The 26,653-nt window shown below is 39.1% G+C and overlaps 1 protein-coding gene across 3 annotated transcripts in view; it reads left to right on the top strand.

The window, feature by feature from the left end:
* MTPAP (mitochondrial poly(A) polymerase) overlaps window positions 1-26,320 on the top strand; it is a 47,612-nt gene extending 21,292 nt beyond the window's left edge. For all 3 annotated transcript variants that reach the window (XM_003821448.5, XM_063607306.1, XM_055092579.1), the window contains exons 5-9: window positions 2,493-2,704; window positions 6,510-6,736; window positions 12,941-13,033; window positions 13,115-13,188; window positions 15,160-26,320. In XM_003821448.5, the coding sequence (XP_003821496.1) occupies window positions 2,493-2,704; window positions 6,510-6,736; window positions 12,941-13,033; window positions 13,115-13,188; window positions 15,160-15,522 (969 nt within the window). In that variant the 3' untranslated portion in view covers window positions 15,523-26,320. The remainder of the gene's footprint in view (window positions 1-2,492; window positions 2,705-6,509; window positions 6,737-12,940; window positions 13,034-13,114; window positions 13,189-15,159) is intronic.
* Window positions 26,321-26,653: the final 333 nt, after the last annotated feature.

The raw sequence follows: 26,653 nt of genomic DNA, 5'->3' as shown, positions 1-26,653 counted from the left end.
CAGCCTCCTGAGTAGCTGGGATTACAGGCTTGCACCACCATACCTGGCTGATTTGTTTTGTATTTTTAGTAGAGATGGGGTTTCACCATGTTGGCCAGGCTGGTCTCAAACTCCTGACCTCAAGTGATCCGCCTGCCTCGGCCTCCCAAAGTGTTGGGATTACAGCCACCACAGGCAGACTATGATACCCTGTTTCAAAAACAACAACAAAACAACCTAGGATGTGTTCTGTTTCTGTCTACATGTTTTTACTTCATTTATTGCTCTCTCTCTCTGTCCTTAACGCCTTCCTCCCTACCCCCACTGATTTTCTTTTCTTTTTCATGCTTGTATAAATATGGCTGCCCCAAAGCTTCTGAGTTAGATATTTTAGCCACATGGTTGCCTCTGAACCTTACTTAGTTCCTGTTCCCAGTAACCAGTTCCCAGTAGAGATCTCCAAATGAATGTGGGGTACACTCCTACAGTGCTTAGATCAGCTGTCTTTGCCCAGTCCATTCAGCTGAAAGGAAGGGGGTAGATGTCCATGATAAACATTGTTGGAGCCTTCATCCTTTTAGGAGGAATGAATTCTAGAAGAGGGAATAGTTGTTGATAGGGAACCTTATTAAACTAGATACAGCTCCCAAAAGGTGTATACCACATGGATAGTACTGCAGTGAGTGAACATCTTTGTAAATTGGCTCATTTATGCAAATATTCCTTTGACGTAATTTCTAACCATTTTAATAGTTAGCCAACGTATACTATTAAGTTTCAGTAGATATGGACAAGTTCTACAAGAAGTATGTCCCTTGTTTACACTCCCATCAACAGTGTATACATGTTTTCTCATACCCGTTAGTTCTGGTCACTAACCTGTTTGTCTTTACCAGGCTAAAAAATAAAAAATCTCATTTCTGTTTTAATTTCTGTTTAGTTTCTAGAAAACATGCACAACTTTTACCATGGTTTTTAGCCATTTTTATTTTTTCTGTGAATTTTTTTGTCTTTTTTGCCCATTTTTAGAATTTGATGGGTTTCTCCCTTTCATTTGCCTAAAACTGTCGTAAATTACCCGTTTGTATGACGTGTGTTATTTGCTTTGTTCTTTAGTAGTGAATGGATGCTTTGCCTTAAGGTGGTTTTAATTTTTTATGCAATCATATTCTTTTGTGTCTTCTTTAATTTTATGTCATGCTTACAGAATCCTTCGCTATTCTAAGATCGTAAAAGCATTCACTCATTGTCTTCTGGTACTTTACTGATGCACCTTTTACATTTTAGTCTTTGATCCATGTTGAATTTACTTCAGTTTTTTTTTTTTTTGAGATGGAGTCTTGCTTTGTCACCCAGGCTGGAGTGCAGTGGTGTGATCTCGACTCACTGCAACCTCCACCTTCCGGGTTCAAGTGATTCTCTTGCCTCAGCCTCCCAAGTAGCTTGGTTTACAGGTGCATGCCACCATGCCTGGCTAATTTTTGTATTTTTAGTAGAGACGGGGTTTCACCATGTTGGCCAGGCTGGTCTAGAACTCCTGACCTCAAGTTATCTGCCTGTTTCTGCCTCCCAAAGTGCTGGGATTGCAGGCATGAGCCACCATGCTCAGGGAATTTACTTGAGTTTTAGTAATTTATTTATTTATTTATTTTGAAATGGAGTCTCACTCAGTTGCCCAGGCTGGAGTGCAGTAGTGTGATCTTGGCTCACTGCAACCTCCACCTCCTGGGTTCAAGTAATTCTCCTGCCTCAGCCTCCCGGGTAGCTGGGATTATAGGCATCCGCCACCACACTTGGCTAATTTTTTTTTGTGTGTGTATTTTTAATAGAGATGGGGTTTCACCATGTTGACCAGGCTGGTTTTGAACTCCTGACCTCAAGTGATCCACCCGCCTTGGCCTCCCAAAGTGCTAGGATTACAGGCGTGAGCCACTGCACCCGGCGAGTTTTAGTATTAAACAAAGGATCTGGTTTATTTTTTTTGATGGCCACTTAACTCATTTGTTGAATAGGAATTTTCCCCTAGTAATTTGTGGCCTTAAATATTAAATTCTTATGTACAAGCCTGTTTACACCATCTAGTCTTCTTTCTTCTACTGATAAGCTCTTGTGCCTGTACTTCCATACTACTGTGGGTTTATAGCATAGATTAAAATATAATGGTCAACTGGGAAGGGGCAAGTATATGTTCACTGAATTTATAGGGTGAATGGTTCTATGCATAGTATTTATGATTCATTTTATACTGTAGTTCATAAGTTAATTACAAAAACCAGTGATCGTTCAAGTTAGTGCTTTGTATTTCTCTATATTCTGGAGAAACAAAAGGCAACTGGGGATCTTTTAAGTTTGCTTTTGGCTGTGATTTCTTGAAGAGTTTTTATTTTGTGGGTTGTTTTTTACTTATTTTGTTTTGCTTTCCAGCAGTGATTTAGAGCATCCTTTTACAAAAGCTTATTAAAAAATTGTTTTTTTACCAAAAGTTCCTGTTTAGAAATGTGTTTATTTTTCAGACCTCAGGAAATTTTCTGATGGAATTTCAAGTGAAAAATGTTCCTTCAGAAAGAATTGCAACTCAGAAGATCCTGTCTGTGTTAGGAGAGTGCCTTGACCACTTTGGCCCTGGTTGTGTGGGTGTGCAAAAAATATTAAATGCCCGGTGTCCGCTCGTGAGGTTCTCACACCAGGCCTCTGGATTTCAGTGTGATTTGACTACGAACAATAGGTATGATCTCTTACATTTATTATTTTAAATATGAATATTCTGATATATTAGCTTAGTTTTTCTCACACAGAAACAGTGGCTTTGTAATCTTAAACATGCTTGAATAATAATTTTTAAAAAATTTATCACTTGGATTGAAAAGTAAGTAATCTTTTCTCTTACATTATACCTGTTGATAATTTGGTGTTCCTAAACAGTGTTAGGATATTGTGTTAAAATGTTCACATATCTAACCTCTGAGAAGAAATGTATTTCATTATTCTTACTTGTGCAGCCTGGTAGTGTGTAGTGTGAAAGATGCCTATTTTTTAGGAGAAATTTCTGATGGCAAAAAAAGAAAAAAGTAAAATAAGAAAGAAAGATGCCTATTTATAGTACAAGTCTTCTAAGAATACTTAGAAAATAAAATACCAACTTGAAGTTGACCTTTGAATTGCCTCCAGATATAGTCAACTTTGTGTACTAGACAAATGTCCTCTTTACTTAGGTCTAAAAGTGGTTGGAAGAGCTTAAGACCGGATGGCTTTTGTTCAGCCTATGTGCATTGTATTATCCTAGTGATTTGTTTGCTTAAAAAAGTGGGGTGGGAAAAGTTCTTTTGTACTGATGACTTTTCCTGGTTTCACAACAGGGAAAATTTCTTTATTTCATTTTTTTATTATTATTACTTTTGAGACGGAGTCTTGCTCTTTTGCCTAGGCTGGAGTGCAGCACACTGCACGATCTCGGCTCACTGCAACCTCCACCTCCTGGGTTCAAGCGATTCTTGTGCCTCAGCCTCCCAAGTAGCTGGGATTGTAGATGCATGCCATCACGCTGGCTAATTTTTGTTTTTTTAGTGGACACGGGGTTTCACCCTGTTGGCCAGGCTGGTCTCGAACTCCTGACCTGAAGTGATCTGCCTGCTTTGGCCTCCTAGAGTGCTGGGATTACAGGCGTGAGCCACTGACCCTGGCCCACAGTAGGGAAAATTTCTTAATTGAGAAGTTTATTTCTTAACTTCTCATTGCATGAGTTCGTTTCACTATGTTATTTGTTAGCTAAATAATCATTACTGAAAATAGATTCAGAAAATCAAGGCTAGAGCAGTTTTGATTAAACTCGAATCTTCACCCACAAGCCAATCATAAGTACTTGCGACTTTCTCTCAAGTAAAACTCATGGAGTAAAGTCTGTGATTTCTTGCCAAATTTTAATATAAAAATATAATACTGTACTTTCTATCATTATTATATTTTCTTTGTAGTATGTAAAATAGGACAAAATTACATTTATCTTTGTAATTATGTTTTTTTATATCAAGATACCTTATACTTTTTGATATTTATTTTTAGCTTAATTTAGCTTCATTTTCATACATAAAACACTTAATCACCATGAATTTCTAAGTTGCTGTTTCTTCTTTTTCTTTTTCTTTTTTTTTTTTTTGAGACGTAGTCTTGCTCTGTCGCGTAGGCTGGAGTGCAGTGCCGCAATCTTGGCTCACTGCAATGCAACCTCCGCCTCCTGGCTTCAATCAATTCTCCTGCCTCAGCCTTCTGAGCTGGGACAGGCACATGTGATCATGCTGGCTAATTTTTGTAGAGACAGGGTTTCATCATGTTGGCCAGGCTGGTCTTGAACTCTGGACCTCAGGTGATCTGCCCACCTCGGCCTCCCAAGTGCTGGATTACAGGTGTGAGCCGCCACGCCTGGCCTTGTTTCTTCTATTCTTTTTAAAGACAGTTTTAGAGAGAGTTTTAACTTGATGCTGTTAAATTATTTTTTTATGCCATCTGTTGGTTCTTGGAGAAATTACAAGACACGTTTTGATCAGTAGGAACTTAATATTTTTAATTTAATTTAATTCTATTTTTACTTTTTTAGAGACAGTGTCTCTCTCTGTTGCCCAGGCTGAAGTGCAGTAGTGTGATCATAGCTCACTGTAGCCTCGAACTCTTGGGCCCAAACAATCCTCCTTTCTCAACCTCCTGAGTAGCTAGGATTACAGGTGCATGCCACCACGCCTGACTATTTTTTTAATTAAATTTTTAAAATTTTGTTTTTCTTTTATATATACATTTTTTATTTTTATAAAGACAGGGTCTTACTATGTTACCTAGGGTGGTCTCAAACTCCTGGGCTCAAGTCATCCTCCTGCTTTGAAATGCTGGGACTACAGGCGTGAGCCACAGTGCCCAGCCAATAAATGCCTTTTTGTCTTTATCGATTTTATATATATATATGTGTGTGTGTTTGAGATGATGCCTTACTCTGTCGCCTTACTCTGTCGCCAAGACTGAAGCCCAGTGGCTTAATTTTGGCACACTGCAGCCTCGACCTCCCTGGGCTCAGGTGATCCTCCCACGTCAGCCTCCCAAGTAGCTGGGCCTACAGGTGTGCGACACCACACCCAGCTAACTTTTGTATTTTTTGTAGAGACAGTGTCTTGTCATGTTTCCCAGGCTGGTCTTGAACTCCTCGGCTCAAGCTATCTGCCCACCTCAGCTTCCCAAAGTTCTGAGATCACAGGTGTGAGCTACTGTACCCAGCCATTTATTAATAATTATAAAGAGCCTTTGTGTGTTTTACGTATTATTTAAATCATGTTTAGAAACTTTGATTTAAAAATTCTAAGTTCTAGGCTGGGCACAGTGGCTCACGCCTGTAATCCCAGCATTTTGGGAGGCCGAGGCGAGTGGATCACGAGGTCAGGAGATTGAGACCATCCTGGCTAACACGGTGAAACCCCATTTCTACTAAAAATACAAAAAAATTAGCCAGGCGTGGTGGTGGGCGCCTGTAGTCCCAGCTACTTGGGAGGCTGAGGCAGGAGAATGGCGTGAACCCAGGAGTCGGAGCTTGCAGTGAGCCAAGATCGCGCCATTGCGCTCTAGCCTGGGCGACAGAGCGAGACTCCGTCTCAAATAAATAAATAAATACATACATATTCTGAGTTCTAGATCTACATTTTCTTTCTTTCTTTTTTTTTTTTTTGAGGCAGGGTCTTGCTCTGTCACCCAGGCTGGAGTGCAATAACGCTTTCTCGGCTGACTGCAGCCTCCGCCTCCCGGGTTCAAGTGACTCTCCTGCCTCAGCCCCCCAAGTAGCTAGAATTACAGGCATGCGCCACCACGCCCAGCTAATTTTTGTATTTTTGTTTAAGACAGGGTTTCACCATGTTGGCCAGGCTGGTCTCAAATCCTGACCTCAGGTGATCCGCCCACCTCAGCCTTCCAAAGGGCTGGGATTACAGGCATGAGCCACTACGCCTGGCCCTAGATCTACATTTTCTTTCTTTTTTTTTTTTTTTTTGAAACGGAGTCTTGCTCTGTCTCCCAGACTGGAGTACAGTGGTGTGGTCTCAGCTCACTGCAACCTCTGCCTCCCGGGTTCAAGCAATTCTCATGCCTCAGCCTCCTGAGTAGCTGGGATTACGGGGGCACGCCACCACGCCCAGCTGAATTATTGTATTTTTAGTAGAGAAGGGGTTTCACCTTGTTGTCCTTGAACTCCTGGCCTCAAGTGATCCGCCCACCTCGGCCTCCCAGACTGCTAGGATTACAGGCATGAGCCACCGAGCCCGGCTTACATTTTAATTATCAATTTTAAGAGGATGTTTTAATGGGAATGAATGTATTTGATATTCAGCCATTCATATTAAATTTTATATTGCAAATTCATAATGCTTTTGATTACCTAATGATGTTCTGAATACATTCAGATATAGTAGGATATTTAGATGTGTTTCTTGGTATAAGTTTAATTTTACCCTTGGTTTATAATTTGGGGATTTGAAAATTTTTCTTATTTTTATTTTTTGAAGGATTGCCTTGACAAGTTCCGAACTCCTTTATATATATGGTGCCCTAGACTCAAGAGTGAGAGCCTTGGTGTTCAGTATACGGTGCTGGGCTCGAGCACATTCACTAACAAGTAGTATTCCTGGTGCATGGATTACAAATTTCTCCCTTACAATGATGGTCATCTTTTTTCTCCAGAGAAGATCACCCCCTATTCTTCCAACACTAGATTCCTTAAAAACCCTAGCAGGTAAGACTAGAAAGAAACTTCTCCATTTTCTTTTTCCAATGTTATGAGTAAATATAATTACCATGTGTTACCAAAGTCCCGTCTATTTGTTTATTAGTCATAAAATTTGTCTTGACTTTTTTTTAAAGTCTACCGGAGTCACGAGAGCAGATGATTTGGGAAGCTAGGGCCTTTAGCATTTTTTGAGAGTTCTGTTTTCTTTGTATCAGTTGGCAAGGTTGTTTATAGCAGTTGTGAGATAGCTGGAGCTTCTACCCTAGTTGACCAAGTCTAGAATGAGCTTTTTCAGATACAACTTGTTCAGATACAACTTTTGATTGGATCACAGTCTCAGAGATGACTTTCAAATCTGAACTTATGTTTAGACTTGTATTAGAGATACTAAAACTGCTTCGTGATGTTTCAAAGATTCTAAATGTGTTTTTAATGAAAAGCATATAAGCAGTCTTAGGTGCATTATTTTAAATTTGACATACTATATTGTTTGTATTATAAATGATTTTATAAATGCCTCCCAGGTTCAAGTGATTCTTGTGCCTCAGCCTTGCTGAGGCCTGCTGGAGAAGTTATGTTATAAAATCTTGAAATTGTAAATGCTAAAGGGAAGATAATTAAGGGGTACATACACACAAATGCATACTGTCTTCTACCTGTCTTACATAATTGCTGCCTGATAATTCGATTAAGTGCTTTCTTGAATCTTCCTGTTTAAAATGACCTTAAGAGGCAAACTATTTACATAGCTTGGTGTTTAAAATCTTTAGCTCTCTAGACATGGCCCAGTTTTCCATGCTCTTCCCTACTCCTCTTTATGTGTCCCACATTCCAGCCAGTGCTGTGATTACCCTTGGAACATTTCATCTTAGCTTTTTGTTCACACAGTTTTTCTGCCTGGAATCTGCTTTGTTTTCTCCCAGTCTAAATTATTTCTTCCATGCTACCTTCCTTTATCCATATTAGAAGTGATCTCTTCCTGTTAACACTGTAAGTGTTGATATTGTTTGAAATTGACCTTAAAAAAAGCTTGATTTGTGTTTACAACTAATTGATCACAACCAGTTACAAATTTCTGTGTTCCTTCTCCACTCTCACTGCTTCACTTGACTAGCCTAAAGAAATAAAGTAAAATGAAATAAAATAAAATAAAATAAAGCTAGATTTGATAGGTTAAGGGAAAATGGGAAGTTTTCAGTGGGGTAGAGTGGTGGTCACTTATCTCACTTTTGAGATTAAAATAAAGGGCAGCATCAATATCTGTGCTCATTTCATCCCTTAGTGTCATTCATTCAGTATTTACTGATTACTTCCTATGCGTCAGGTGTTATTGGAGTAGTGGGGGTATGAACAGTGTTCCCAGATAACTCACAATCTAATGGAGAGGTAAGCCATACATAAGATATGGGCAGATCTTCACCACTAAACTACCTGTAAGTAGCACTTCCTTTTCCACTCCTGCTGTGTGCAGTGATGCTTAATGCTACTCTCATAGAAACCATCGTGGGGAAAAATCACGGAACTTTGGGAGTTCAGAAACTAAGAAACAGTAGAAGCTGTAAAAGGAGGAGCAGAAGAAAGTTGAACTTGGGGTAGACTACTCCTAAGCATCTTGATTGCTCCCTTCAGTCTTACAAGTACTGGTACCCCTGCCCATGTTAAGGCCCTGTTGTCCTCTGCCTGGGAAGGCTTATGTTGTCTTTCCTCCTTATCTCAAGTTTGGTTCCCACCAATCTATTCTTAGTTAAGAGAGTGATTTTCACAAACACATATGATAGTATTACCCTCTTTTGCAGTCCTTCAGTAACTTTCTATTATCTTTTTTAAAAATGGTCACTATTTTTTAAAAAATTTTATTTATTATTTATTTATTTATTTTAAGAAAGGGTCTTGCTCTGTTGCCCAGTCTGGATTACAGTGGCACAATCTCGGCTCACTATAGCCTCGACCTCCCGGGCTCACGTAATCTCACTTCAGCCTCCTGAATAGCTGGGACTATAGGCATGCACCACCATACCTGGCTAATTTTTTAATTTTTTGTTGAAACGGGGTCTCGCCATGTTTCCCAGACTGGACTTGAACTGGGCTCAGGGGATCCTCCCATCTTGGTCTCCCAAAGTGTTGGGATTACAGGCGTGAGCCGCTGTGCTCTACCTTGTAGGCAGGCTGGAGTGCAGTGGTGCAATCTTGGCTCACTGAAACTCTGCCTCCCAGGCTTAAGTGATCCTCCCACCTCAGCCTCCTCAATAGCTGGGATATACAGGCTTGTGCCACCACTCACTCAGCTAATTTTTTAAAAAACTTTTTGTAGACATGATGTCTTACTATATTGCCCAGGCTGGTCTCAAACTCCTAGGCTCAAGCGATCCTTCTCAGCCTCCCCAAGTGCTGGGATTTTAAATGACCTGTTGAGTTTTTAATTCCAAATCTACATTAAAATACATTTAAATATGTTCACATCGTATAGCATCAAAACAGGCAAAACTAGCTTGGAATTCTTTAATATTTCACTTGAAACATCAAATTTGATTGTTTTTAAATTTTTGCAGTAGTTTTTAAATACGGTAAGAGAATTTTTCAGGCTAGTTTTTGCAATTGCTTCTCGGCATATAGCACATTGTAGGTGCGAATTGCCAATAAATGCCAAGCAAAATTTGATACACTTTTTGCCTTCCATCACCTATGGTTTTTGAAGTTGCTGTAAAACAACTTGTCTTAGATTAATGTATATTAAGAATTTGGTGAAGATCATTTTGAGGAGAATTTATCAATATTTTCCTTTTCCTTTTTTTTCCCTCCAAAATCCATGGTTTTTATACTTTCTAATTTTGACCAGTAGTTCAACTTTGGTGGACATTAAACCTAAGGAAGAAAACAATTTTAAACTGTGAAACAATCAAAACCATATTGAGTACTGGGTGTTTAATCATGTAAGTGACCTGAATCTTGTGTACAATCATTTCATTTCTTCTAAGCTGTACCTCTCATTTGATATACAAATAATCAGTTTGTTCTTTTTTAAAAGAAAAAATATTTTATTTGCTTCCTTGCTTGTTTATTAATAGAAGGCAACATGAATTCCTAGAATACCTTCCAGAACTTCTAGGATTTTGTAAACTACTATTTAGAACCTAAGCTAAGCTAAAGACCAAACTTTTTCACATTGTATGCAGGGCCCTTTATCACCTTCCTTTTTATCCTCTTCTTTTACGTTGATTCCTGTATACCAGTCGGGAGCTTTAGCCACTCTTGAACTCCTTGATGATCCCTGATGTTTTGTGCTTTTTTTTCATTGCTCCATGCTTTTGCCTGAAATGGCCTTCTCTCAGCCTCCCCCTCCCCCCCACCCCGCTTTTTTTTATGGAGAATCTCAAGATTAAGCCAGAGAAGACAGACAAACCTAGTACAGGATCTCGTTTGTTAGGTCTTTTCTTGCTGTCCTCTCTGCCTCCCAGTGGGTAGTGCTTTGTTGGTTTCCAAGCTCTTGGTACACACCTGTATTGTAACAACTGTTAGATTGTTGTAGTTCTTTTATGTGCCTGCCTCAGCATTGTCAAGCTTTTCTAGGGCTAGCTGTCTGCTTCACCTCTGCGTCTTCTGTTCTCGGAATAGTATTGGGTTCATAGTAGGAGTTCACTATGTAGATTTCAAAATGATTGGATAACATTTTAAAGTTGAGGGCTGTTTGTACTGGGCAAGATGGACCATGATATTAACTTTCATATTTGGTTCCTCTTGAATTGCCCTGTTTCTTTGTGTTTTCTTATAATCTCCACTGTGTTCTCTCATATGTCTTGTTTTCTTGTGTTTTCCATGCTTTCTGGCTTTGCTACTTTTGTTACATTTACTTCTGTGCTTAGTGCTTTAATTGAAGATTCATTCCTGAAAAAAGACACAGCAGCTAAAAGAGCATCAATATATGTGACTGACACTGTGTCACAAAAAAACGTACACTGTTAATTACTTGAAATAGTAAAACATGTGCTCAGGTTCCTTAAAAATAGATCTAAGTAGAAATATATATACATACATACATTTTATATAGCTCCTTCAACATATTATAAATTGTATAGTAGAGCACGTAAAATGTGCTATTAAAATGTTAAAACCTAGAATAATTTTTGAGAAATTATGCAGGTAACCAGGTCTTGACAAAAAAATGACAAAAAACACAAAAAATGGGAGATAAATTTATAGGAGGCTTATTTATCTCTCTGGTGATTATAGGCATTTAAAGTCAAATATCAGGGCCGGGCACGGTGGCTCACACCTGTAATCCTAGCATTCTGGGAGGCCGAGGCGAGTGGATCACTTAAGGTCAGGAGTTTGAGACCAGCCTGGCCAACATAGTGAAACCCTGTCTCTAACTAAAAATATAAAAATTAGCCAGGTGTGGTGGTGTTCGCCTGTAGTTCCGGCTACTCAGGAGGCTGGGGCAGGAGAATCACTTGAAGCTGGGACGTGGAAGTTGCAGTGAGCCAAGGTCACGCCACTGCACTTCAGCCTGGGTGACAGAGCCAGATTCCATCTCAAAAAAAAAAAATTAAAAAATTAAAATATCAGCAATCATCCAGATTATTGATTATATACCTGCTATATGCTAGATGCTTATTGGGGGCAGGTCGGTGGTGGGGAGTTGGGCAATAATGAATAGGACAGTGGCCTTTATAATTCCTGACTGGGGCAGAGGAGTGGACAGCATACAAACAGTCACAATGCAGTCAGATAAGTCAAATGGTGAATGGAACAGAAAGGATGGAAAACCAGTTTGGAATTATGAAATGCTTTCAGATAGGAAGTAGCCATTGATGAGATTTCTGAAGAGTGGGAATTTGCTCTTGAAAACAGCATAGTATCTGTTGCAGATAGTGTGGGCCAGGGATTTCATGGTTGTTGTATATTTATGAAAATGATTACCTCTTAAGATATAAATACTAGTAGAAAAGGTGAATATCTGAGTCTAACGTGCTGTTATTGAGTTTGTTTTGCTGAATTACTGAATTCCAGTTAGTCTAGAGTGCTACATTTTAGAAATTACCTGAAGCTTTTTTAGTTAGCATTCAGTTTGTGTCATGTATGAAGATGATAAGAATGGAATTGGAGATGTAAATTAAGTATTGACTAGAGGTAGTGCTGAAATTTGGTTTGGTGAAAGATGGGGGACCTCCCTACCTTTCCATCTACTGTTAGAAAACTGATTACCTCAAAAATTGATTAGGAATCATTGGGTTGTTGAAAGACAATAATTCTAGTATGCTAAATTAAATGTAATGTTAATTTCACTGTGGCATAACTAGTCTCAAATCTTTTTTTAAAATTTAACTCCATTAAAAGAAGATAAAAAGATTTGAGATTAGTTATGCCATAGTAAAATTAACATCATTAAATCATAGACAAGAAATTATAGATTAAATCGTCATTTAATCATTCAGTCATAATTATTCAATCATTTATAAAATCTATGATTTAAATAAAGAATAGAGTAGAAATTTACTTAAATTTATTTGTTTTGTTTTGTTTTGTTTTGTTTTTTGAGATGGAGTCTTGCTCTGTTGCCAAGGCTGGAGTGCAGTGATGTGATCTCAGCTCATTGCAACCTCTGCCTCCTGGGTTCAAGTGATTCTCGTGCCTCAGCCTCTTCAGTAGCTAGGATTACAGGAGCAAGCCACCATGCCTGGCTAATTTTTGTATTTTTAGTAGAGATGGGGTTTCACCATATTGGCCAGGCTGGTCTCGAACTCCTGACCTCAGGTGATCTGCCCGCCTCAGCCTTCCAAAGTGCTGGGATTACAGGTGTGAGCCACCGCGCCTGGCCTTAAATTTATTTAAATCATAGATTTGTATTCTGAGGTAGGGAATATCTTTGAAATATGTGAAATAGGCTGGGTGCGGTGGCTCACGCCTGTAATCCCCGCACTTTGGGAGGATGAGGTGGGTGGATCACCTGAGGTCAGGAGTTCGAGACCAGCCTGGCCAACGTGGTAAAACCCCATCCCTATTAAAAATACAAAAATGAGCTGAGCGTGGGGGCATGTGCCTATAATCCCAGCTACCCGGGAGGCTGAGGCAGGAGAATTGCTGGAACCTGGGAGGTGGAGGCTGCATTGAGCTGAGATCATGCCGCTACACTCCAGCCTGGATGACAGAGTGAGACTCCGTCTCAGGCAAAGAAAAAAAAAAATTGTGAAATATTTTTTGTTTGTGTTTAAGATGCAGAAGATAAATGTGTAATAGAAGGCAACAACTGCACATTTGTTCGTGACTTGAGTAGAATTAAACCTTCACAGAACACAGAAACATTAGGTAAGTGTCTTTCTGTTTACTTGATCCTTTCTGGATTGAAACAGGCTTTCCTCTGATTGTCCTTGTTTTATTTTCTTACAGAATTACTACTGAAGGAATTTTTTGAGTATTTCGGCAATTTTGCTTTCGATAAAAATTCCATAAATATTCGACAGGTAAATAATGTTTTACTATTTAGTTATTAGTATCTGGTCTTCCACTGTACTAATATTTAATTAACTGTTTTCAAAACACTCTAAAAAATGTTATTTATTTCTTTTGTGTAGTAATTTGTAGTAACAAGGAGGTTGATGTCCAGAGAAGTTACATGACTTGACTAAGATCAGTCATCCCTTTATGCCAAATAGTAAAAGCCAGCTCTTTAGCATCTGCCTTGTTATTATGCCATGGGACTTCTGTCCTCACTTAGTGTAATACTGTATACCTCATGATGTAGAATACATTCCAGAAAGTTTCCTGAAAACTATTATTTACATACAGCTGTTTTTAAACTGGATTTGTGTCTATGGAATAAACTTAAGTCCCAAAGATAGATTTCAGTGATTCCCTCAATTTGAGCCCTTAGGATTTAGGTGTTTTTTTGTTTTGTTTTGTTTTGTTTTGTTTTTTTTGAGCAAATGAACTTATGATTTGGATTCCTCTGAGCAGCTGGGATGAAAGACATTTTTTCTTTTCAAAAAGAAACTCAGGCAGAAGTCTAGACAAAATTTGTTTGCAAGTGGGAAATAACTTGGGATAGCCCTCTGTTTGGGTTTATTCTGTTTAGCATTTGGCTACTTGATTACAAACCTTACAAGATTGGCTTCATAAAACACAAACCCAGATATACTTTCTCCTTATTTCTTCACCTCTCCGTTTTTCATCCTTCCCTCTTACCTGCTCATGGACTCTGTTAAAATAAAAGATTGGGGAGAGGAGAGAGAAAGGATTCATTCAGAAAGCTTTGCAAATGCTATCTAGAAGGAAAAAGTCATAAGCATACAAAGTTCGTCACCTTTTTTGTACTCCAAAGCTCAGAGATGCCAAGCATGAAATAAGTTAGGGAATATAACAGCTGCTGCTCACATCAGGGAATTTTGACCATTGGCTTTGTAATAGTTAATTAAGTAAATTTATGGTATCATTTGAAAGAGGAAAAGATATATAGACTAATGGCTTATGTTAGTCATATGATTCATAGCTTTAGCTTTTCTTTTTCTATTCTTTTTTTTGTTTTTGTTTTTGTTTTTTGAGACAGAGTCTCACTGTATTGCCCAGGCTGGAGTGCAGTGGCATGATCTTGGCTCACTGCAGCCTCTGCCTCCTGGGTTCAAGTGATTCTCCTGCCTCAGCCTCCTAAGTAGCTGGGATTACAGGCATGCGCCACCACACCTGGTTAGTTTTGTGTTTTTAGTAGAGATGGGATTTCACCATGTTGGTCAGGCCTGTCTTGAACTCCTGACCTCAGGTGTTCCACCTGCCTTGGCCTCCCAAAATGCTTGGATTACAGGTATCTTTTTTACTTCTGTGAGATACTATCTTATGTGGCAGAGCCCTTTTGTTGGATCTATAGGAAGATAATGGAAACTTTTTAGTGTTTTAAATAAATAATGAATAATCCTTTGTTCCTCCTCTTTTTCCTCATCTCATACTTGGGAAACATTAATTAATATATTTAATTTAAGGGTTCTAATTTTGTGTGTTCCTGTTTCTACCGTAATAGGTATGCTTTTAGCAAGTCTCAGAAATAAACGTTTCTTCATCTTACTTTCTGATTTTTTAATCATTTTTTTCCCTTTCATGCTCTACCTTGTTAGGTAAAAGTTATTATTTTAAAAATACTTTTGTCGGTTGACTTAGTCCAGATACCTCTTTGAGCAATGACATCATCATCCATAGATGATAAGCCCTAAGTTATTTCTCCAAAGAACACTCATAAAACTTACAACAGGGAAAACAAAAAACAAAAAATGAGAAGTACACACACCCACCATGCATACATACTCAATCCCCTGAGAAATAAATTCTTTGCTATGTAAAGTTAATGCTGGTGTTTTATGTGTTTTGACATTTTATTGAGTTAACTGTTTTTATATTTAAGCCCTTCATGTACTTACTCATTTTTTCTTCTGTGTAATAATCTATAGGGAAGGGAGCAAAACAAACCTGATTCTTCTCCTCTGTACATTCAGAATCCATTTGAAACTTCTCTCAACATAAGCAAAAATGTAAGTCAAAGCCAGCTGCAAAAATTTGTAGATTTGGCCCGAGAAAGTGCCTGGATTTTACAACAGGAAGATATAGATCGACCTTCCATATCAAGTAATCGGCCCTGGGGGCTGGTATCCCTATTGCTACCATCTCCTCCAAACAGAAAGTCCTTTACCAAGAAGAAAAGCAATAAGTTTGCAATTGAAACAGTCAAAAACTTGTTAGAATCTTTAAAAGGTAACAGAACAGAAAATTTCACAAAAACCAGTGGGAAGAGAACAATTAGTACTCAGACATGATGGCTGCTACATTGTGTAAAGAACTGGGCTTAGCCTATCAAATGGTCTGTGGACTTACTTGGAAAAACTGATTTGAAACTTTCACAGATCTCAGCTTTCATCTGATGTCACTTTTCATGATCTTCTCATTGGCCCCCTTAACCTGGTCTGAAGTTCTGGGATGTTTTCAGTCTGATCAGTCTGATACTCAGTGGCACTTTATTAAAACATCAGCTGTGGAGTGTGGCGGTGCACACCTGTAGTCCCAGCTGCTCAGGAGGCTGAGGCAGGAGGATCTCTTGAGCCCAGGATTTTGAATCCATCGTGGACAACATAGCAAGATTCCATCTCTAAAAAAAATGAAAATAAACATAAGCCACAAGGAATGGGTGAAAGATTATTGTAATGTGCTTTAACTAAATAGCTAAATATACTAAACAAATGCTAAAACTCAGTTTTAGGATGAAACCATTGTTGATATCCACATCAGTCCCTGTTTAGAAAACATTTAAAATGACTTTTAATTATGTACAGTACGTTGGCAATGAATACATTAAGCTTCAAAATTTGGTAGTGCTCTTGAATATGTATATTTGTATTTTTCAAGCGAAGTTCTCTTATTCACATATAAATTAAAGTGGGTTGGTACTGATATCAAAAAATGTTTATGTTTTTAGAACAGACATTTCAGTCACTGCATTCTTAGGTATTCCAAACCAAATATGATGACATCAATAGATTGCATTTTTAAAATATTGTTTGATTTTTCTATTTTCAAAAATAAAATTCTGTTTCTAACTAAAAGGTGATATTCCCAGTATTCCTTCACATCTCTTTTGAGAACTCCCCTCTTCCTGCAGGAAAGAGACATATTTGTCTCTCAGTATATGCAGAAAATTGGTTCCAGGACCATCCATGTACACCCAAATCTGCACACACTGAACTCCTTCAGTCCTGTGGAGCCCGTGCATGGGAGAATTCCACCTTGCACATAAGCAGATCTTGCATCCTGTGAAAATACTGTATTTTCCTTCTTTTTTTTTTTTTTTTTTTTTTTTGAGACAGAGTCTCGCTCTGTCGCCCAGGCTAGAGTGCAGTGGCGCGATCTCGGCTTACTGCAAGCTCTGCCTCCCAGGTTCACGCCATTCTCCTGCCTCAGCCTCTCTGAGTAGCTGGGACTGTAGGTGCCCGCCACCACGCCCGGACAATTTTTTTGTATTTTTAGTAGAGACAGGGTTTCACCATGGTCTCGATCTCCCGACCTCGTGATCAGCCCGCCTCAACCTCCCAAAGTGCTGGGATTACAAGCGTGAGTCACCATGCCTGGCCGAGAATACTGTATTTTCAATCCAAGTTTGGTTGGAAAAAATCTGTGTGTAAATGGACTTCGCAGTTGAAACCCATGTTGTTCAGTGGGCAACTGTATATTGAAATTTAATTTCCATTACATTCTCTGTGGAGCAACTTTTTTGCTTTGTTTTGTTTTGTTTCTGAGACGGAGTTTTGCTCTTGTTGCCCAGGCTGGGGTGCAATGGCACAATCTCAGCCCACTGCAACCTCCGCCTCCCGGATTCAAGCGATTCTCCTGCCTCAGCTGGGATTACAGGCGCCCACCACCATGCCCAGCTAATTTTTGTAGTTTTAGTAGGGACAGGGTTTCACCATGTTGGCCAGGCTGGTCTCGAACTCCTGACCTCAGGTGATCGCCCACCTTGGCCTTCCAAAGTGTTGGAATTACAGGCGTGAGCCACTGCACCTGGCTTCTGTGGAGTAACTTTCTATTTAAGAAGCAAGTAAGGCCTGGGCATAGTGGCACATGCCTGTGGTCCCAGGTACTGGGAGGCTGAGGCACAAGGACTGCTTGAACCTGGGAGGCAGAGGCTGCAGTGAGCTGAGATCACAGCACTGTACTCCATCCTGGGCGACAGTGAGACTCAAAAAAAAGGAAAAGAAGCAAGTAGTATAGTGTTTAAAAACAGACTTGAGCGAGACTGGCTCGATGACAAGTTACTCAGTCTCTTGGGGTCCCTGTTTGATCTGTAAAATGGGGATCACGATCAGATCAACGTGAGGATTAAGCGAGGGATGTAGGAAAATGCTAGGTCAGTGCATTTTCCTGGCGCGAAGTAAATGTTCCTTCTCTTTAACTGTTGCCTTTCGGTATTTGTGGTATGTAATTACCTTTTTTGCTACTCAAAATTCAGATTTAGAGTTTGTAGTACTTTAAAATTTTTTCCCATTTAAATTTTATGTCAGAAATTATAATGGGTTCTGCATGGGATATTTTAAGAAACTCAGCATTGTTATGAAGCAAATGAATTCTGTGTCCTTGTGTCTATGCTACTGGATTGCACATTTGACACCAACAAATATCAGTGTTCTGTACAGGCAATGTCTTTAAAAGCCATTTTTCATTTGTTCTTTATTTTGTTGGGCTAGAAATCCATATTGATTTAAAAAGCTTAAAAAGCATAAACCACTTCAGGGTTTCTAAATGAAATTTTTTTTTCTGTTCACAGATATTTAGTCAGATATTTTCTTTTTTAGGTTGGTGCTAGGTGTAATATGGTTATTTAAGCACATAAAGTATGTGTATGGGTTAGCATTTTCTTTTCTTTTTGGTAATTTGTAGGACAGCCTTGACACTAGGCTGTTTTACTTTTCAGAATCAGATTTAATTATGTGATTAATTTTAAATCTACAAAGACTTGTTTTTCGTTTTTTTTTTTTTAAGAGCAAATCTTGCTCTGTCACCCAGGCTAGAGTGCAGTGGTGCGATCTCAGCTCACTGCAACCTCTGCCTCCTGGGTTCAAGCGATACTCCTGCCCCAGCCTCCCAAGTAACTGGGATTACAGGCACCTGCCACCATGCCTAGCTAATTTTTGTATGTTAGTAGAGATGGGGTTTCACCATGTTGGCCAGGCTGGTCTTGAATTCCTGACCTCAAGTGATCTACCCGTCTCAGCCTCTCAAAGTGCTGGGATTACAGGTTACAGGTGTGAGCCACCGCACCTGGCCTACAAAGACCCTTTTTTTTTTTTTTTTTTTTTTTTTGTTGAGATGGGTCTCCCTCTGTCACCCAGGCTGGAGAGTGCAGTGGAGTGATCTTGGCTCACTGAAACCTCCACTTCCCGGGTTCAGGTGATTCTTCTGCCTCAGCCTCCTGAGTAGCTGGGATTACAGGTGCATGCCACCATACCTGGCTAAGTTTTCTATTTTTAGTAGAGATGGGGTTTTACTCTGTTGGCCAGGCTGGTCTCGAACTCCTGACCTCAGGTGACCTGCCTACCTCGCCCTCCCAAAATGCTGGGATTACAGGCATGAGCCACCACGCCTGGCTGCAAAGACCTTTTAATACACAGTTTTAAAGTCTGTTCAACTGAATATAGACTACAGACAAATATATTTTCTCATAACTTTAGTGTATCACACCCCAGATTTTTAAAATATTTTTATTACGTGATAGTGATAACTAGCAATTATTTGTCATTGCTGTTTCTTAATTAAAAATAATTGCAATGATAAGTAAAACTTTTTTCAAGTTTTTTTCTTCTATAACTATTACTAGGCTTTCATTCAGTAGCTTTCACCTGTAATGAGTTTTACTAAGTATGTGAAAGTAATTTTGATAGGAGACTACCCAGATCAAAACGATTTCAGCTATAGCCCACTAGTATAATTCCTGGAGCTATTATCCAGAGACTTTCTAGGAAATAACGATTAGCCTGAAACATTATAGGAAAACTGTGTGTAATTATCTCATTCACCTTCAGTTACCAAAAAGCCTTCAGTTACCATAAAGGAGAAGGGAAAATAAAGTTGAGTTGAAATAAGACTTTTTTCTGCTGTCATTTCCTATTGGCGTCTTTCTTTTGCTGTAGTCAGGTGTAGAGCTCTAGTCAGGTGGCTTACGCTGTAGTCAGGTGAGAGCAGAATTAGATTGTTCCACCTCATTCCATGCTCCTAGAATTTCCTTGGCCTTCCAAGTACAGCCATATTCAGCCCTTTAGAGCCTCCTGGTGCCATGGTAGGGAAATGCTACATTTGCCTGTGTAAATAAGCAAACACTGAATATGTGCAGCAAAGCCAGAAGGAGCATCCAAGCAGATGCATCTTGTTGAAGTAGCAACTCCACTTTGCAGAGTTTGACATTCAGTTGGTGAGTAGCTGTCATATGTTTGGAGAACTGGGGGTCCAGATTGGCTAGGATGTAGTTTTTAATGTGATACTCAGAAGTTAAGGTTGAGCAAGATGGGGAAGAACTGCCAATTTCAAGTTAAGGAGGTTGAGTATATCTTCATTGGTAAATCACTGATGATTTTTTGTTGTTGTTTTTGAGGCAGAGTCTAGCTCTGTTGCCCAGGCTGGAGTGCAGTGGTGCGATCTCAGCTCACTGCAACCTCTACCTCCTGGGTTCAAGCAATTCTCAGGCCTCAGCCTCCTGAATAGCTGGGATTACAGGCACACACCACCTCACCCAGCTAATTTTTGTATTTTTAGTGGAGATGGGGTTTTGCCATGAGGCCAGGCTGGTCTCAAACTCCTGACCTCAGGTGATCTGCCTGCCTCAGCCCCTCAAAATGCTGGGATTACAGGCGTGAGCCACCACGCCCGGCCCATTGATGGTTTTCATGCAAAGGGATAATAAAAAAGCAGTGCTTTTAGATGATTAATCTGTTGATACCTAGTAGTTTCAGATCATGGCTTTTTTGTTGTTGTTGTTGTTGAGACACGGTCTCAGTTTGTTGCCCAGGCTGCGCTGGACTGCAGTGGCACAATCTCAGCCTCACTGCAACCTCCACCTCCCAGGCTCAAGCGATCCTCCCACCTCAGCCTCCTGAGTAGCTGGGACTACAAGTGTGCCCCACTACTCTCAGCTAATTTTTGTATTTTGTTGTAGAGACAGGGACAGGGTTTCACCATGTTGCTCAGGCTGGTCTTGAACTCCTGGACTCAAGTAATCTGCCCACCTCAGCTTCCCAGAGTGCTGGGATTACAGGTGTGAGCCACCATGCCCAGCCATGATTCCTTTCTTTTAAAAATAACAAATTTGGCCGGGCACGGTGGCTTATGCCTGTAATCCCAGCACTTTGGGAGGCCGAGGCGGGCAGATCATGAGGTCAGGAGTTCAAGACCAGCCGGGTCAACATGGTGAAACCCTGTCTCTACTAAAAATAAAAAAATTAGCCAGGCGTGGTGGCGAGTGCCTGTAGTCCCAGCTACTCAGGAGGCTGAGGCAGGAGAATTGCTTGAACCCGGGAGATGGAGGTTGCAGTGAGCTGAGATTGCACCACTGTACTCCAGCCTGGGCAACAGAGCAAGACTCCATCTCAGCCAAAAATAATAATAATAACAAATTTGAGTACTTGAGTATAGGTTTTATCATTAAGTTAGATAAAATTTGGCTGTTAAATTTTCCACAAAAGGCCGGAAGGTGACTGTCTCTCATATGCCTCAGAAGAGTCTTTCTCCTTAGTGTTTAATAAGAAAGTAAAGCTTAAGTAGTTTAAAGCTATCAGCAGGAAGTAACAGCTCATGGCTTACATATGATTGTATGTAAAGCCTTATTAATGAAAAATTCTTTACATATATACTTGGAAAGGAATGAAAACATGACCAGAAGTCACTTTTCATCTTGGCAAATTTATTTTAAATACTCGAAAGACTTATTTGGGTTTCCACAATGAATTCAATTACTTGTGGATACGGATTCCAAAGAATATAAACATTACAGTGTTCCTCTGGAATTCCCATGTAGCAACTCTCAAAGTACTGTAGATAGAATCTTTAATCTATAGTATCTGTGATACAGGATATATCAAATCACCACAAATTATTAAAAAATGTACTTTATCTTTTAAATGTGATTGCTCGTGTTTTATGTTATCTGTGTGTGTATCCACCCCCTTTCAGTACTCAGTGGAGTCAAAGCTAGATTAAAAGCATTATTCATGTTTCTAAGATGAATATGTTGCAAAAATTTTCCCCCATAGCAGAGTTTCTAAGCTTCTAGAATGTGGTGCTAAGGCATATTTTAAAGAGAGTATTAAAAAGGTCTAACTTGGCCGGGTGCGGTGGCTCACGCCTGTCATCCTAGAACTTTGGGAGGCCGAAGCGGGTGGATCAGTTGAGGTCAGGAGTTCGAGACAAGCCTGGTCAACATGGCAAAACTCCGTTTCTACAAATACAAAAATTAGCTGGGCATGGTGGCAGGCACCTGTAATCCCAGCTACTCGGGAGGCTGAGGCAGGAGAATCGCTTGAACCTGGGAGGCGGAGGTTGCAGTGAGCTGAGATTGTGCCACTGCACTCCAGCCTGGGTGACATCAAGACTCTACCTCAAAACAAACAAACAAACAAACAAACAAAAAAAACAAAAGAAGAAAAAATCTAACTTGAAACTCTAGATACTATACTATGATGAATACATGGTATGGGGAAAATACCTAATTTGGAACAGGCCAAGTCTAAATTAATGAAAAGTAGGCCAGGCCCAGTGGCTCACTCCTGTAATCCCAGTACTTTGGGAGGCCAAGGCAGGTGGATCACTTGAGGTCAGGAGTTCAAGACCAGCCTGGCCAACATGGTGAAACTCTGTCTCTTCTAAAAATACAAAAATTAGCTGGGCGTGGTGGCACATGCCCAATCCCAGCTACTCGAGAGGCTGAGGCAGGAGAATCATTTGAACCTGAGGGTTGGAGGTTGCAGTAAGATGAGATCACTCCACTGCACTCCAGCTTGGGTGACAGAGTGAGACTCTGTCTCAAAAATAAATAAATTTAATTAATTATTAGTGAAAAATAAAATTATAGGTTGTTACTTTTGCATGGGTTTATTTTGAAGTGTGGCACATTGAAAAGTTACTGTAATGGATGCTGTCAAATAAAATGGAGCAAACTAATGAAAAGATTCCACATTAAGCCTGCATCATGCTCCATGTCACTAAAGTTCTTTAACATGTTAAACTTGTTAGGTACAATGGAAGTCTTACATTTCTGAAGCTTTTCCTCTTATAAAATTAAAGCATATTGACATTTCTCTCTAGTTCTACCCTGTCTTGAAAACTGGAGTAAAAGGGGTGGGTTATGAAACTGGCTGATTAGCAAGGAAAGCAAGCTCACTAATAATTGTATGAAACTTTACTATGGAGAATTTTGAACACAGGCAAAAGTAAATTGAAAAGCGTAATGAACTTGGCACATATCCGTCACCTCTTTCAACAATTAATTCATGGCAAATTGCTTTTAATTTATAACCCCATTAACTTACCACTTCTGTATTATTTTAAGCAAATTCCATTCTGCCATTTCATCTGTAAGTATGTAATATTTCTAAAAGATAACTTTTGTTCTAATATAATCACAAAATCATTGTCAGACCAAAATGGAACAAACAAAAACAGTAATTCTCTAATAATATCATCGTATTTGATTACTGTTCAAGCTCCCCATTGTCTTGTGGATATCATGATGGCTTTTTCCTAGTGCAATTGTTTGAATCAGTATCCAATTTAGAGTCCACATATTGTGATTGGATGGTCTGTTTCTTAACTCTCTTAGATTCCAGATTTATACTTCATCTCTTTTTTCGCTTGCAATTTATTGAAGATAGGGGATTGTCTTAGGGAGTTCCTACAACATAGATTATGCTGATGATGTCAGCACATATGATTGTTCAACATTGTTCACATGAGCTGTTCAACATTACTTAATGACTTGAAAATATTTTTTATTAGTTGTAGAAAACTCAACAATTTTCAAATATTGCTTTGGCTACATTCACCTTCATTCCTTTGGGATTCCACTTAACATTTATTAGGTCTTTTTGCTTAATTCCCTATGTCTCTTCTATACTTTCCTGTATTTTCTACTCTTTTGTCTCCCTTCACTCCAAGAATTTACTTCTTTTTTGTTTGTTTGTTTGTTTTTGAGACAGGGTCTCGCTCTGTCGCCCAGGCTGGAGTGCAGTGGCATGATCTTAGCTCACTGCAACCTCCGCCTCCGGGGTTCAAGCAATTCTCCTGCCTCAGCCTCCTGAGTAGCTGGGATTACAGGCACCCACCACCACACCCAGCTAATTTTTGTATTTTTAGTGGAGATGGGGTTTCACCATGTTGGTCAGGCTGGTCTTGAACTCTTGACCTCAGGTGATCCACCCGCCTCGGCCTCCCTAAGTGCTGGGATTACAGGCATGAGCCACTGTGTTTGGCCAGAATTCTGACCTATATAACAGTTTATCAACTTTTTTCATCTGTGTCTAATTTTAAAAATCAATTTATTGAATTCTCAATTTCAGTATATTTTTTTCAGGTTGACACAGTTATTTTAAAGCCTGTGTCTGATAAGTTGATCATGTGGTTCCCCTGTGGGTCGTGGGTCTGTTTCTGTTTTTCATGATGTTGACTTCTCTCCTGGTATACCTGGTGGTGGCAGTGGTGGCTTTGTGTGTTGATACTGGATGGGAGAAATAGTAGGAATTACTTCGAGGGAGGATGATGTTTTCTCTTCCTTCAGAAAGGATTTACTTTTGTTTCTGGGGGATGGGTAGGGGTATTTATGATCCTGGATCACTTTAATCCAGAAAGGGTTTGAGATTTTGAAGTTGGATTCAATTCCAGATTCTAGTTCATCATTAACTTGCACTGTGGTGGGGAAGATCTCAGTCCAAAACCTGGAGTGCTGACCAGGGTCCCTTTTCCTTGGTGGGCCCTGAAGTCCTTTTTGTCTCCTATCCCTGCAAGTTTTTTGAAACCTCTGCTCCCCTCTGATCTACTTCATCAGCAGATGTCCCTAGGGGTTAGCAACCCCAAATGCTAGGCTCACTTGTTTAAGTCTACTTCTTCACAATTTTGTAATTTTTCACTCCTTTGTTAGCAGTCTGATGCTTTCAAGCAGCTGTTTTTGTTTTTCCAAGCTTCTTTTTCTCTCTCTCTCCTTCCTTCCTTCCTTCCTCCTTCCTTTCCTTTTCCTTTCCTTTTCCCCACCCCCGTCTCTCTCTCTCCAAGCAGCTGTTTTTGTTTTTCCAAGCTTCTTTCTCTCTCTCTTTCTCTTTCTTTATTTCTCTGTCTCCCTCCGTCTTGTCTTTTCCTTTTCTTTTCTGTTGAGATGGAGACTCACTCTGTCGGCACATACCACCACACCCAGCTAATTTTTTATATTTTTAGTGGAGACAGGGTTTCGCCATGTTGGCCGGGTTAGTCTCGAACTCCTGACCTTAGGTGATCCACCCACCTCGGCCTCCCAAAGTGCTGGGATTATAGGCATGAGCCACTGCGCCCAGCCTGTTTTGCCAAGCTTTTCTGGTTGTTTTCCTTCAGTGAGAGAGTTGATGGATATTACCTAGTCTGCCATTACTGGACATCATTCTTTTTTACTCCAGCTTCTGATCCTTATATATATTTTATCTTATAGGAATGTGTACTATTTAGTTTGCTTCCTTGTAAGAAGCTTTCAAATGTCTCATTTGCTGGTGCCTGTTCAATTAAGCTTTGGATAACAGTACAAAATTTGGCCAACATGAATGCCTAGTTCACCGCTAATGAAAGCTGGGCACTGCAAATGTTCTGCTATGCTCCAGAAATCAGAAGTTGCCAGCTTTTATATCTAGACTGTGATTTCCTCATAGAGGATTTTGTACATGCCAATTCAAAGTTTAAATTTGTGCCATGTGTGAATAAGTGCACAAAATGCTCAAATAAGAATGAGAAAAATATCTCCTTTTCCCATCCACATTGGGATACCTGAAACAACTATGAAATACAGTTTTTCTTCCAGTTTTCCAAAATACTTATCTGGGTTGAGACCAAGAATGGAGCATTTTAGGCCAAAATGCTTTTTTAAAATTTTATGATTTATGAGTTTAGAAAAAATCTCTTTTGGACTTTAAGCATATGTTATTTTTAGGATATCTTATTCATGAATAAAACAAATTTTTTACATAGGTGAAATAATTTAGGTGTTTGTATATTATGAGTCAGTTATTTCTATAATATATGACTAGTTTATATTTGTAGTTTTTCAGTTACATTCAGTAGCCCACATTTGTTTAGTAACAGAATTAACAAAAATTGCTGTCATTATTTTGAGTTAATTTTCAACTCGTATTTTTAATTTGCTAAATACATTCTAGCACTATTATATTGTCAGAGACCTTAATTCAAGTCTTTATTTATAAAATTATGTGAAAAATTGAAATTATTTGATGTTTTAATTTTGATTGCTCTGGACAAAGACAGTATTTCCATCTTGATGCTTCAGGATAAAAATTGCGTTAAACAATACTTGAATTTAAGTGTGGTTTAAAATATTTCTTAATTCTAAAGCTCTCTGTAGTTCCTATTTTCTAAGCAATATTAGCTATATTGGATCTTCTAGATGAAGAAAGATTTGACTATGATTAAATATGTGCAGTGCCATCCTGGAATAGATTTTATTCATAGATTAATAAAATATGTGCAGCATGATTTAGGAGAAAATATTTTAGGACATTAAATTTAGTTACATAAGCTACAGTCTGTTTTAAATTCTGTGCAACCAAAATCTGTTTTGCTTTAAAAAGAAAAAATGTTCATATTTCACTGGGAAATGTAGAGTATTTGTTTTCCAAGACCATCAAAATCATACCCAATCATACTTTTAGGAAATTTTCAAAATACTAGATTTAGCCTTTCAACTTAATGACGATTGTTATTGTCTAATTTTCTTACCTGCACTTACAGTATTAAGAACACTCTGATTTGGTTACATGTTTCTTATAGTACCTCCTTGGTTCAAATGTAATTCTTTTCTGATATTGAATAAACTGTAATGTCAAGAACCTAGCACAATGCCTGGTATATATTTGGTAATCAATACACATTACTTTCTTTCCCTTATCATGTTCTTAGCTACTGATTTCTAAAGGTATTGAGAAATGGTAGCAAGAAAAATTTAGGAGCTCAACTTCCATTCTAAATCTTTAAACTTCTTTTTCTAAAAGAAAGATTCAAACTAATGCATGATGTTTTAGGCATAATTCTGTACTGACCTCCGAGACTTCTGTCCTCTGGAGCACACACCCTGGAAAATCTCCTCCCCATGAGTGTGATTGCAATCTGAATTTGATGGAATAGTCATTGCTTTGATTGGGTTGCATTAGATTGCAAAGGTGATGG

This window comes from Pan paniscus, chromosome 8 (genome assembly GCF_029289425.2).
Source record: "Pan paniscus chromosome 8, NHGRI_mPanPan1-v2.0_pri, whole genome shotgun sequence".
In the NCBI taxonomy this organism is placed as follows: Eukaryota; Metazoa; Chordata; class Mammalia; order Primates; family Hominidae; genus Pan; species Pan paniscus.
This window is presented reverse-complemented; position numbering and strand designations above follow the sequence as displayed.